This window comes from Sceloporus undulatus, chromosome 1, assembly GCF_019175285.1.
Source record: "Sceloporus undulatus isolate JIND9_A2432 ecotype Alabama chromosome 1, SceUnd_v1.1, whole genome shotgun sequence".
Taxonomy (NCBI): Eukaryota; Metazoa; Chordata; class Lepidosauria; order Squamata; family Phrynosomatidae; genus Sceloporus; species Sceloporus undulatus.
Window position 1 is genome coordinate 38,109,741 of NC_056522.1, and position 13,303 is coordinate 38,123,043.

Consider the following 13,303-nt stretch of genomic DNA (forward strand, 5'->3'; position numbering starts at 1 on the left):
CTGCTCATTTAAGTGGAAGCTTTTCTCCCACACAGTGAGTAGCGCAGGAGAAAGATGTCAATTTTAGAAACTGTTAACTGCAATTGCATCTGCATATTATGATTTGCTGCCTTCACTCATGTTGAGATGTTCAGATAGCTATTTTCATCATGACAAACTGCATGCCAGACATATAATAAGAGTACTTTAAGCATCTGTTCTGAAAACTAGAAGGAGGTTAGGATCTTACTTTTGATTTAAAATTTAAGATATAATTTTGTGTATTCTTGTGAGGTTGGGAAGTCTCAGATCTAATCAGCCATGCAGAAATAATGCAGTTTGACACCACTTTAACTGCCATGGCTCAATCTATTGAATTTTGGAATTTGTAGTGTTAGCCTTCTCTGTCAGAGAGCTTTGGTGCCACAACAAACTATAAATCTCAGAATACCATAGCTAAGGCAAGGCAATGAAAGTGGCATCAAACTGCATTATTTCTGTAGTGCAGAATAGACCTCATTCTATCATTTACAACTTTTTGTTTAATACTCAAAAAATGAATTCCTTTTTTTCTAAATGACAATTTTAGGTACAGTAAAGACATATGTAGGGGATGAGGGAACGCTGTTTTTGATTTCCATGCATTCAGCATAAGATCCAAACATCATCTATGTGTATGCAGTTGCATAATCCTATATCTGTTCTGGAAACTAAGTTTTTCAAAGTTCACATAAAAAAACTCTACACACATTTAGTATGTGTGTACATGAACTTTATTCAGCCTTCCTAGGAAACTTGGGAGTGGAGATAATGGATTTTACTATTAATCCTGGACCATGCGTTCAGTAAATAAGAGGCACCAAAGAAATCCTGGATGAAGCTTCCAGTGTTCCCTGCAACACTGTTGTCACTCAAGAATCCTCATACAACTCATGCTCACTCTCTAACCATCTGCAGTCTGCTTCCTTTCTCCTGCCATCAAATTCTTAATCACGATACAAACAGCATTCCACAACATTTTAAAAATGCAACATAATTGAACCAAGAAAAGCAAATTGAGTAAATACGTGCATAAAAGGAGGGGATACTTTGAACTGTGCTGATTATATTGTTGTTATTTTTGTTTTATTTTAAATTGTGTTAGCTACCCTAACAGGGCCCTTTATCTTTATAGATGCATGTGTATGTGTACTTGAAGGGGGGGACACAGAATGCATGAATAAATATTGCTGTGAAACCTCCTCCCCCCCATTTTGTTTGACTAAAGATTTTAGATGTTACTAACAATGGTTTGGGATTTGGTGGGGTGGAGGAAGAGGAATGTCAAGAAGGTTAGGAGAGAACTCTAAACCCTTGCAAATATACATCCTTCAGTTTAATGAAAAGCTGCCTACCCACTTGCACGTTAAATAAATTTAGTTTGGTGTATAAACGACAGCAAGGCACGGGCAACAAATGATGAAAAAGAAATTACATTCCATAACATCCTCTAGAAATACTGCAGGCTTCTTGCTATAACAGTCTAAGACTGTGCATGGGTATCACATGAAAGAAAAAGAAAAAAAAAGAACAGTGTGCGTACATCCCATTTCTTTCCTTACATATTTCTGATTTTTTTCACAGCTATCTGAGAAAGATGTGATATTGTTGTTGTCTAAGCACATTTAAACTTCAGCTGAAATAACTGCCAAGTGATTCATGCCTATGTAGGTGAATATAACGATTGTATCTGGAGCCCCAGTGCGCCATTTTCATTTCACTTTAAATAAAAAACAAAATGTATCTATGTCAGTCAGTGCCCTTCTGCTGTACTCAGAGGTATCAAACAGGCTACAATTATGATTGTGAAGTGATTGTGTCACATTGGAGGAAGGTTTATTGCTTTTGAGTCTGCTAGGCAGTAACACATTCTGTTTCATATTACTCTTTATATCATTGTTTGGCTGTGACTAGAATAATCAAATGCCATCAAATACTGTCAAATTCAATTTACAATATTTTCCACTTTCTGCATTATATTTCCTGTTTTCCCTTTCTCCGGCTGCTGTGGAATTGCAGTGGTAATCATCAGCTTTATTTACAAAACCATCAGAGTGAAGCCACATATTAGCTTGTAAGGTTCTTTATTTTCCTTTATACAGAGTAGGAGCTGGATATGTCTTTGGCCATATAATTAGTGCAGAGAAACAAGGGAAATATTCAGGGAGGGCAGGCATTTCCCCTACTAATAGAAGCTTTCAGGCTCCTTAGTTTAACTAAATATATCAATTTAAACCCTATGTTGTTATCAATTGTTTCTTGCCTTTTTTTTGTTTTGTTTTGTTTTTTTTGGCTTCCTGGATGCCTTAATATTGTCAGATCACAACACTGCAATGGTATTAAAGATCACAGTTGGCCAAATTCTCTTGCAAGGCCTAGGGATTCAGATTCTACATCTGGGTATTCCTAGCAACCTTTCAGTACTCTCTCCTTTCCCTCCTTCATTCCTTTCTCTTGGACTGTATATGTTAAATCATTATTTCTTCATGGAGCCAATACCCACCGCTTTCTCAATTCATTGGCTACTTATCCTGTTTACTTTTTCCTGCATACTTGGCAACATTTCACAGATAAAAACTGGAACATATGTGGCCAAAGAACATCAGAATGAGGTCAAGATGGCAAAAGTTAATGATGAGGGGGAAAACACACAAGCTAGGAGGGGTTATAGCAGTTTGCTTTTGCCTGTGCCTACTGGGAATTACATTCCTTCACAGACAGTGAAGGTTTGAGGCTTTAGTGTCACACAAAATGATGAACATGCCTAAAGGCTCTTTCTTTGTTTCCCTTTATGGCAACTTGCATCTTTTTGAATGTCACATATGCAGAGAAGAAATGGCATAAAAGTAGATAGGGCATTAAAACAAACAAACAAACAAACAACATTAGTGTGAGAAGGAAAAGCTGGGGGGGGGACCTGATGTGGATGCTGAAGCCAGATTGCAATGCTTTGGATCCCAAAGTTTAACCTAATAATGTATTGCACATACTTCTGCTCAGCTTCATTTATTATGCTTGTACAGCTGACATTTCAAAAAGACCGATACTCTGTTTAAATACTCTCTTCTGTAGTGCCTTTGCTGTAGTGCTGTGTTACAAAATCACAACTTATATGGTCAAGGCTCAAAACATTTATGCAACTGTTAAAAGTACTGGCTAGGTTCCTGATTTGCAGAGACTTAGCATAAAAGTTTTACATGCAGAATTATGCTATGGCTCTCCTATCAGCACATCCACTTTTTAGCTGCAGAGGTCCCCCTCCCCAGTCATTTACTGACTATAGGTGAACAGGGTCCATCAGAGTAGTGTCTGGCCATATCCCTATAGCCAGATACAAAACAAGAATATTGTCTGCCAGGACTCCACAGGTCATGGTGGATAATGTATTTGTTTTGCATCTTACTAAATGTTTCTCAATCCCCCTGCTCTCCACCAGTCACAAAATGGCACTGAAGTGGGGGCTCCTAAACCTAAAAGTTGGGTTTGGAGGAGATTTTGGTCATTGTTCAAGTTTTGTAGAGAACTCCTGCAGTGACACCAAAAGTGACTTGCTATTGACTTATGTTTTTGTGAGTTCCTAACAGAAGGCTGGCCATCCACTTCACACACTGGTCCTTGCCAACATCTTCCTGGTAGCCCATCAGCACAGAGTGTGTATTCTATCAAGCATACTCACATGAGAAGGGAATTTAAACATTTATGCAAATACAAAATGTGTATTTGAATTTTTAAAAAATATTTGGAACATAAACATATTGTCATAACTACCTGTAAACAAAGTAGTTTTTAATTTTTCCATTGGGTTTCTTAGGTGGGCACCATTTGACCTCTATAGAGGTTGATCCAGTGGCTGCTATGATGGGTGGACTCAAATCTTGAGGGGGGAGCTTCATCTGTCACTGCATATATCCACTTGCCAACTCCACAGCCGACTAGAAACAAACCAAATTAGCACTTAATAATCAATTTTCCCTTCAAGCAATCCAAAACACTGCTTTAATTGTGAAATGATTAAACAGCAAGTTACGTTTCTTGATGCAAAGGTACAATGTCTTTAAACAGGCAATACCACATATTCCATTAAAAACAAAAGGGAGGAAAGAAATGGGTGTGGTGAGTGCAGAGCACAAAGTTCCAATACTTGCTCCTGGCTTTCCAGATTATGTTTTAGTAAAGCAAGAAATACGTACACAAATCAGGCCCAAAATCCTTGGCAATTTTTCTGCTCTTTTAAGATATACACAGCTCATGTTTGTGACTGTTTTTTTCCTAGCTCTCATCAAAGCATTTTATGTGTGCAAGTGTCTATAGATCAAGAATGGTCAACTTTATAGGAGGAAGGGAGTGAACTCCCCTCCAAGAACGCCGGTGGGCCACTGCTGCCGCACAACAAACCCCAGTAACTCAAGTTTCCTCTGCAATCCCTCTCAAACCCTCTGTTGCCATTTTGAAAGGGAATTAAGATGAAAATGGAGGCATTTGGGGATCATATAGGGTTCTGGGATGCTTCTGGGGTTGGGGGTATTTTTGCACAGTTTCACTTATTTTGTGATGGCTTGGAGGCAAAAATGTTCCAAAATTATGCAATTAAAAACAAATGGGGCAGGGTTGGAGGGCTGAGGGGGACTGGTGGAGGGCTTCAGGGGCACACAGGTGGAGGTCCATAGTTTGGTGCAGCCCACAGGCGGTACTATTCACACCCTGGTATAAATGAATAATGAATGGGATGTTGGCTCTAAAGCATCTAAGAATTCAGAGAAATAATACACACACACACACACACACACCACCAACAACAAAAGTAGCACAGGGAAACTCTTGAAGCAATGACAGCTTGGATTGAGAGTAACATTTTCAAAAATAATGAAGACATGATTACTTATTAAGAGCCCTGATGGCGCAGTGGTAAAATGCCTGTACTGCAGCCACTCACTCACAAACCATAGGTTTGCGAGTTTAATACCAGCGAAAGGGCTCAAGCTTGACTCAGGCTTGCACTGTTCCGAGGTCGCTAAAACGAGTACACAGATTGTTGGGGGCAATTAGTTTACAATTTGTAAACTGCTTAGGGGGTGCTTAGGTGCACTGATAAACAGTCCATAGCTTGGGGGTGCTCCTGGACTCGTCGCTTCAGCTGTCATCCCAGGTGGATGCGACAGGCAGGAGCGCCCATTATCAGCTTCAGCTGATTCGCCAGCTACAACCCTTCCTGGAACGGGAAAACCTAGAAACGGTTGTACACTCACTGGTAACCTCTTGTCTTGATTTCTGCAATGTGTTCTACATGGGGCAACCCTCATGCCATGTTCAGAAGCTGCAATTGGTCCAAACTATGGCAGCCAGATTGACAGGGAGTTCCAAATTTGATTCTATTACACCTATCTTAAATCCCTACACTGGCTGCCCATTAGCTTCCAGGCACAACATAAGGTGTTGGTTATTACCTATAAAGCCCTGCATGGCTTGGGCCCAACTTACCTGAGGGAACGCCTCCTCCCATGCAATCCTTCCCACACTCTCAGGTCCTCTGGGAAGAACCTACTGCAGTTAGAGAGAACTAGACTGAAGATGACTTCCCAGAGGACATCCTCTGTTGCCGCTCCAAAAATCTGGAATGATCTGCCGGATGAGATCCACCATCTAACATCTTTGGAGGCCTTTAAGAAGGCAATAAAAACTGATCTCTTCCGGCAGGCCTTCCCAAACTGATCTCCTCAGAATTTTCACTCTCCATTTGTTTAGCTGTACCCACCGGACTTTGATCTCAATTTATTTTATTAACCATTTTATTGGGAATTGTTTTTAATAGTATTTTAGGGTGGGAGGGAGATTGGGGAACTAGGATCTAATATGTTCTGTTATGCTTTTATGTATTGATAGTCATGTTTGATTTTATTGTTTTTGTTTGTTGTTACCTGCCTCGATCCAATACAGGGAGAGGTGGGATACAAATAATAATAATAATAATAATAATAATAATAATAATAATAATAATAATTTGCTATTGCTTGCTATTGCTACTTTCCAAAAATAGGCAGAAGCTTGAGATTCAATGCCAATGGTATCTGTGTAATTATACCATTTTAAGTGCTCTACCTATTGTAACAGATCCCTGCAGATCAGGTTTTCTTGGAATCTGAAATAAGACAGTGATATCCTTGTACTTTATATGAATAATAAAAAAAGAGAGACAAAACTGCTAATGTATCATCAATCGAAAATGGATTTTTACCTATGCATAATTCTAGAGGAATTTTAAAAAACACCCTGTTTTATGATTTTCATAATGCATTTGATAAAAAGGACCAACATTCCTCCTAAATGTTAATGGTTTAAATTTTCCTTTAAAATATTCATGATATAATATGAAGAAATGTAAAATGCTCCTCTCAGAGCCAGGCTTTGCTTTTACTAGGTAAACATTTCAGTTCAATTTCGAAATAAGATGTTATCTGTTTTGCTGAACAGAATCTATTTTGCAAAACTGCACTGTCTGCTGATCAGAAAAGAGAATTGCTTAATATCTTACCATCCTGGCAGGCTTGTATCCTTATCTCATATTGTGTGTATGGATCCAGACCATCCAAAAGAGTAAACGTGGGCTGGCCAACTGGTTTTACAAGTGAGGAGGTACTGCCAGCATTTAATAAAACATTGTATTTCAAAGGCACGTTGATCTTAAATGATCCTGTTATAAAAGAAACTACAGTTCAGAGAATGACAATTGTTTCAGAGAGGAATCAGTGGCCTAGATGTTTTCTGTAAGGATAGGAAGCTCTGTGTGCCATGAAGCATGATATTAGAGGTAGGAAAGCATCATATTTCTTAATAATGATACCATACTCAAACATGCATTTTCAGCATTTCAGTGATCACTTGCATCTGTCGATCAGCCAGAGATAAATCAACATAGACAAAACTTCCAGTTCTCTCAGTGCAAACTCAATCATTAGTTGGGTCACCAGGTGAAAACAGGACAGAGCACCTGTACCTTTAAATGGATGGGTAAGAAGAAGAGCCCTTCCTCCAGTCCAGGCCTCAGAGGGAGAGAAGAACTGCTGGACCTGATCCCCTCCCCCCTCACCATTCCCTTCTCCTTTTGTGCCCTGTCTTTTTAGATTGTAAGCCTGAGGGCAGGGAACCGTCTATTATCCCCTCTGTTGTAAGCCACACGGATTCCCAGTGATTGGGCGGAATATAAATAAATCATATTATTATTATTATTATTATTATTATTATTATTATTATTATTATTATTGGTAGAAGAGTGAATACAAGCAACACCTGTTGAAATTTCCTCTTCTACAAAACTTCTTAAAGGTACAGGAGCCCTGTCCTATATTTCACCTGACAACCCTAATAATCACTATTAGAGCAATATTGCATAGATCTAACTATGACTTTAAAATGTGCCACTAAAGTTCTTCTGGACATTCAGATAAACACACAGAGAAGCAACATTATGCCTATTGTTCCTACTTCCAATGCTTTTGTGATACCTAAAACAAAGTATATATGAGCACTGGGTTCTTTCCATGTGCTTCCAAAGCTAATTCTGGCTTTTATGGGGTTTTGGATCATACCAAATAAACATGTCCTTTTGTTGAACATATTTGAGGTAAGATCAGTGCATGGAATCCTGTTCTCACTGCTCTGTGTATTTGTTTAAATATCTGAATATACTAAGGATTAACCATCAAGTGATTTAACAGCTATGCATGAAACAGCTTGAAGTACTCAAAATGGTACTGAATTCTCACTCTGCAGTTAATAAAAGATAACACCATGGTGCAAGTATGTACTTGCTATAGCTATTTCTATTAATCTGTAGAATAAAAAATTCAGTGATTTGAACTTTGCAATTGCACAAACCAGAGTAATGCAGGGCAAGGACAATATCTGATGAAAAATAAAATCAGTTCATGCCAACATCCCAATGTAAACATGAAACATCCCAGTTATCTTTTTTCAAATTATTATTTTAAAAGTACAAAAGCATCTTCTGAGTCATACACAGAGTAGCCATTTCCATTCTATACACCCTGAATCCTGTTACTAGTTCATTTAAGTACAATACAAGTACAATCTTGGGTTTTTAGAATATTTTGGCCTCTCTTGAAGATGTCCCATCCTCAGGTTTGCCATGGGTCAAGACCTATTCGAAGGGGGTTAACAATAACAAAAAAACTCCAGGATTGGTGCTAAATGGGTTGGATGTCCTTCAAATTGTTCACACCAGATGCAGGGATTGGGCCCTGCATCATCCAGACTCCCTTCTGACAGGGGGGGCATTTTATTTGGCCTGTGCAGGCATGCCTAGATGGTCCTTGTGGCTTCTTTCATCTCTAAGATTCTATGACTCTATATTTCTAATTGAAGAATGCTGAGAACAAAGGGGGAAAGTAGGAGCAGGAAGGAGAAATTGGGACATTTTAAAAGCAGTTAGGATTAATTGGGACTCTCTCTCCCAGATTGGGATAGTTGGAGTTTATGTCTGCTGTGCCACACTGGCTCAACACAAAGAGGGGAAGGCTCTTATTTGCATGTTATGTGCATAGGGCAGGGTGGGGTGGGTGGCTTATCCACTATTTTTATTTATTTTTTACTTAAAACTGCCCTTAATCCATAAAAAAACCTCCCAAACTATTTTATTAAATTAATAATATGACAATCCCTGCTTTCAGTTTTACTAAAATTTAAGACATAACTTACAAAAAAAAAAGGTATATAGAGAAAGAACTGATTTTTGTTCCTTTAGATTTGATTATATCTGGTGCTGGCCCTAAGGGAAAACAAATATGTATGGATAGATAGATAGAAAGATAAGACGACCTTAATTGAAATTACTTTCTTGGGAAGAATGTGCACTATGTTGCATAAAATATGTAAAGGAAAGGAGCTGAAATTCTGAGTTAGATTCTTTGCTTTATTTTTGTAACATATTTTCCATATCATCAGTAAATACTTTTCAAAATGAAGAAAGCACATGTTCACAGAAAATCAAAAACTGGTGGTCAGGAAAGCACCTGTGTTAAAATATCTGCAGTGAGTCTACCACAGTATTGATGTTTTGATGAGTGAATGGAATGAAATGGGCAGATTTGTTAAAGTCAGCTGGGAAGCCACATGACTTGGTTAGTTCGAGAGTTCATAAATTTATGTCAGAATAAAAGGAACAGTAAAAGCACAAGTGAACCAATTTACCCTAAGTGCAAATGGCAGTTTTGTTATTTGGTGTCAAAGTTACCGTGAGCACAATGACAACCTGCCATAACACATTTTCATGTTCACTAAAGAACAAGGATTTAGTTGGTTAATATTCCCAGCAATACTCCTTTTCATAATTTACAACAACTAGATGCTGATAGGTTATTTAACATTTATGAAGTTAAGATGTAATCAGAAAACCCTGATTATCTTTACAAATAAAAAGTGAGATTATTCTACTTTTTTCCTCCACGACTTCATTTCACAGCAGGTACATATTTTGTAGCAGGACAAGTCAATCAAACAATATCTGGCATTTCCCCCCTCCCTTACCTTGCTTTTTATTTAGACAGTAAATAATGGACAATTCAGCACAAAAGTGTATTAAAGTGTTTAGAATTCACTTTAAAACTATACTGACTCACAGAGACAATGTGAAAGAACAGGATTTTTTAAATAGTTCTTTTTTTAAGACTACTGATTGAAAACTACTATTGAAACAAATTGGCAAAAAGCTGTGGCCACAGTCTTGCTTTATTCTCTTTCATTTTCAGCTATATCTTTCATTTCTTGTATTAATATGAAAAGTAAAAGTTTACTTCTCTCAACATTCATGATTTAAAACCTACCTGCAGTATGAGAAACCCTTTATATATGACCACCTCATCATAGGTAATTACTTGAAGAAAGTTACTTGGGACCTGTTCCCACCATGATTTAAACCGATTTGCTGATCAGTTTACATGTGCCACATTCACCCTAGAAATGGTTTCAGACCCGACCACATTTGGTCTGAGCCATGATGAAATGAAGCCAATGCAAATGCACAGCTTTTTTTGAAGATGGAGCAAAAAGTGCTTCTTTTGAAAAGAATCGATTACAAAGTGTGTTCAGCAAGTGGGAATGATGGACTTGAATCACATCGCACTGGAGGGGAAGGACTAATGGCAGAGGGCTGGCAAGGGGTATAACCCATCTCATCTCTGGTTTCGGGGAATCAAATTTCTGGCGGGAGAACATCACCCAAATGCAATTCCTGACAATGGCAAACCCTCCTCTGAAGAAACTGGCCAAGAAAACTCCACGATAGGATTGCCTTAGGGTCGTCCTCCTTTCCCAGGACCAGTCTTACATTCCAACCTTGTGTCCAGGAGGAATTCAGAAACGTCCTCCATTCTGAGCATGACTAGGAAGTATGAATTTATATGCATGTATTTAGCTTGTGTGTGTGTGTGTGTGTGTGAGAGAGAGAGAGAGAGAGATGTCATCCAGTTTTGCTGGAAGGTGCTCCATTTGAGTGGAAGGTTTGGCTGGGAAAAGAAGCCCACTCTTCTCTCTCTCTGTTGTCTCTCCTCTCTGTTTCTCCCCTCTCCTTCCCTCGGTGGCGCCTCAGTGGCCCAAATCCACAGCCTCAGGTGGAGGGGCTCCTTCCCTTCCAGTCACTGGTGCCTTCAGGAACAGCCAGGGAGGATGGGAAGCAGGAGATGATGGGGGGTGGCGATGGAGGAAGGTTGTTCTCTCAGCTCCTTGGAAGCACTAGGACTGGGTTTCTCTCCCCTGCAGCAGAGTTATCTGGCTTGTTTTCAGGTGCGCTAGCTCTCCTTCTTTATTGTTTTGTGCCTTCAAGTCCTTTCTGACTTATGGCCACCCTAAGAAAACATGGGGTTCTCTGGGCAAATTTGTTCAGGGGGGAGGGTTTACCTTTGCCATCCTCTGAGGCTAAGAGAGTGTGACTTGAAGGCCAACCAGTGAGTTTTTATACTGGAGCCCTCCTCTTCACTTACTTGAGTAACAGTCCCCCATGACAGGGTTCGCCTTGTGTGTGGGGATTGTGTGTCTTCAAGTTGTTTCAGACGTATAGCGATCCTAAAGCACCACTGGTCGCTGCCTCCCTCCTCCTCTGTCCCTCCTTCCCTCCCCAAAGACTGCTTGGTGAGATCCGCCGGTCCATCTCTCAACTTCCACTGCATCGGGGTTGTTGGGCATCGCCCCCCCCATCCCAAAACGCCAGGACTGCCTGCTCCCCAGGAAGCTTGGTAGCTCCGGAGCCTGAGGGATGCTGCCCAGGTTGGCACTGCTTATTTTATCTAATGCTATCTTGTATTATTATCTATTGGTTTATATGTATTTTGTTATTACCCTGTAGAATGTACGCCAGTGGCAGGTTTCATTTTTATCATCTTTTTAATTGTATGTACAGCACTGTGTAAATCTACAGCTCTATGTAAATAAAGTTTAATAATAATAATAATAATAATAATAATAATAATAATGCATAGATGTGCATCATATGACCAACATTTTTTTAAAAAATCAGCTAATGTGAATGACAAGCATGTAAAAAAAGATACGAGTGCATGGAATTCTTGAAATAATTTGCTTCCATAGAGGGAAGCATTGGCCTAAATCGATTCAGAGATTCAGGTGTCAATGTGATTTGCAAAGTGATTTAAATGCAAATGGTAATGAGGCCTTGCTTTTTATTTATTATAACTGTTTGGATTAATCACATAATCTTATTTTCTCATAAAAACAGCAAAAATTATCTAGAACCTAAATTCATTTTACAGCAGCATGAGCTATTAGTCACATTGTATTCACAAAACTGCAAAAACACTACCACGATGAAGATTGTGTGTCTCTCTAGATGTTATTGGGATATAGTTGCAATCACCTCTAGCCAGCATAGTCAATGGTGGAGGTCCATAGGGGTTGCAATTCAACAACTTCAGGAGGGTACCCCATTCCCCATTCTATGTAAATATCAGTTGGGATGAATAAATGAAAAGGTGTACATATTTTTCTTTAATATACCAAAGAAATATCCCCTCCTCATTTATGTCTTTTTGTATGTCAATTTCCCTAATGTGCACAGTTTTTAAAATCATCATTATGCCTGGAACAGGGTATCTGCAGAACTGAAATACAAATGGTGATACAATTTCACTTAAACACTAAGAGGACACTTGTATTTGGTGGCTTTAACAAAGATCATAATGCACTGACCACAAGAGGGGGCTCATATGGACAATAGGCCACCACCAATTTTGCCCCACCAGGTATGTACAATCCTTGCATAGGCTCTAGTGGGGAAAGTGAAAAGTCATAGCTTACTTACTAATTAGCTTACTTGCTGTTCACCGCTATGATCTTTGGAATAGCGGTATATAAATAAAACAAATTATATCATATGCTCAGATCATTGAAATGGCTAATTGAACATGTAGGCCTCAATGATTCAAGAATTTCTTGTACACTTTATATTTCTTATACAAATAAAACCAATGTTATAGGCAGAAAACTACAGCATCAAAGGGAGCAAGTCACAATGGAAAAAGTGAATATATCCCTCCTCCAGGGACCCGGAACATTATCTTCTGCAATATGGGTCAAAGTTTATTCAAAAAAAGGCATTTCAGTGGATACAATTACACTAAAAAAACATACTAGCATTCACTCAAGTGAAAGAAACCCATCAAACCACACTCTCTTTCTCTTTTGACTGACCAGTTTGTGAGCAGTTCTATCAACATTCTTTACAGCAAACTGACCTAAAAATAACTGGAATACAAATGATAGGGACCTAATCAGATTTCCAGAAAAGTGTACATCTGGAGATTAAGCTGGTGAAAGGTATTCCTGGCTATCACAATTGAATCTAGAGCACTATCAACCTATAGATCAGCTATCCCAATAGATATGCAATGTTATTCAAGACAGGTTGCCCACCTCAGCACCTCCACCAACCAATAGTATCTCCTGGGCATATCATGCGTTGACATGACTTATTAGAAAAGATTAAAATGTTTGGTAAACTTGAAGGCAGTAGGACAAGAGAAAAACTACATTACAGATGTGTGGATTCAACAGAGGAAGCCATAGATCTAAGCCTGGAAGAGGGCTGTTAAAAACAGGGGCTCTTGTGGGTCTCTCATTTATAGGGTCACCATACACAGAAGCAAACTTGACAATAAATAATAGCAACAAACGAGAGTGATAGGAACATAGGAGCCTGACTAGCATTATGAGGATTTATTTAATTTAGTATTGTTCACACTAACTGACAGCAGTCCTCCAG

The 13,303-nt window shown here is 38.9% G+C and overlaps 1 protein-coding gene across 1 annotated transcript in view; it reads right to left on the reverse strand.

The window, feature by feature from the left end:
• The window catches only part of USH2A (usherin), a 665,459-nt gene that overhangs the window by 98,919 nt on the left and 553,237 nt on the right, over window positions 1-13,303 (reverse strand). Inside the window, 3 exon segments of the mRNA XM_042475774.1 lie at window positions 3,787-3,902; window positions 3,904-3,950; window positions 6,548-6,706. Coding sequence (XP_042331708.1) covers window positions 3,787-3,902; window positions 3,904-3,950; window positions 6,548-6,706 — 322 coding nt within the window.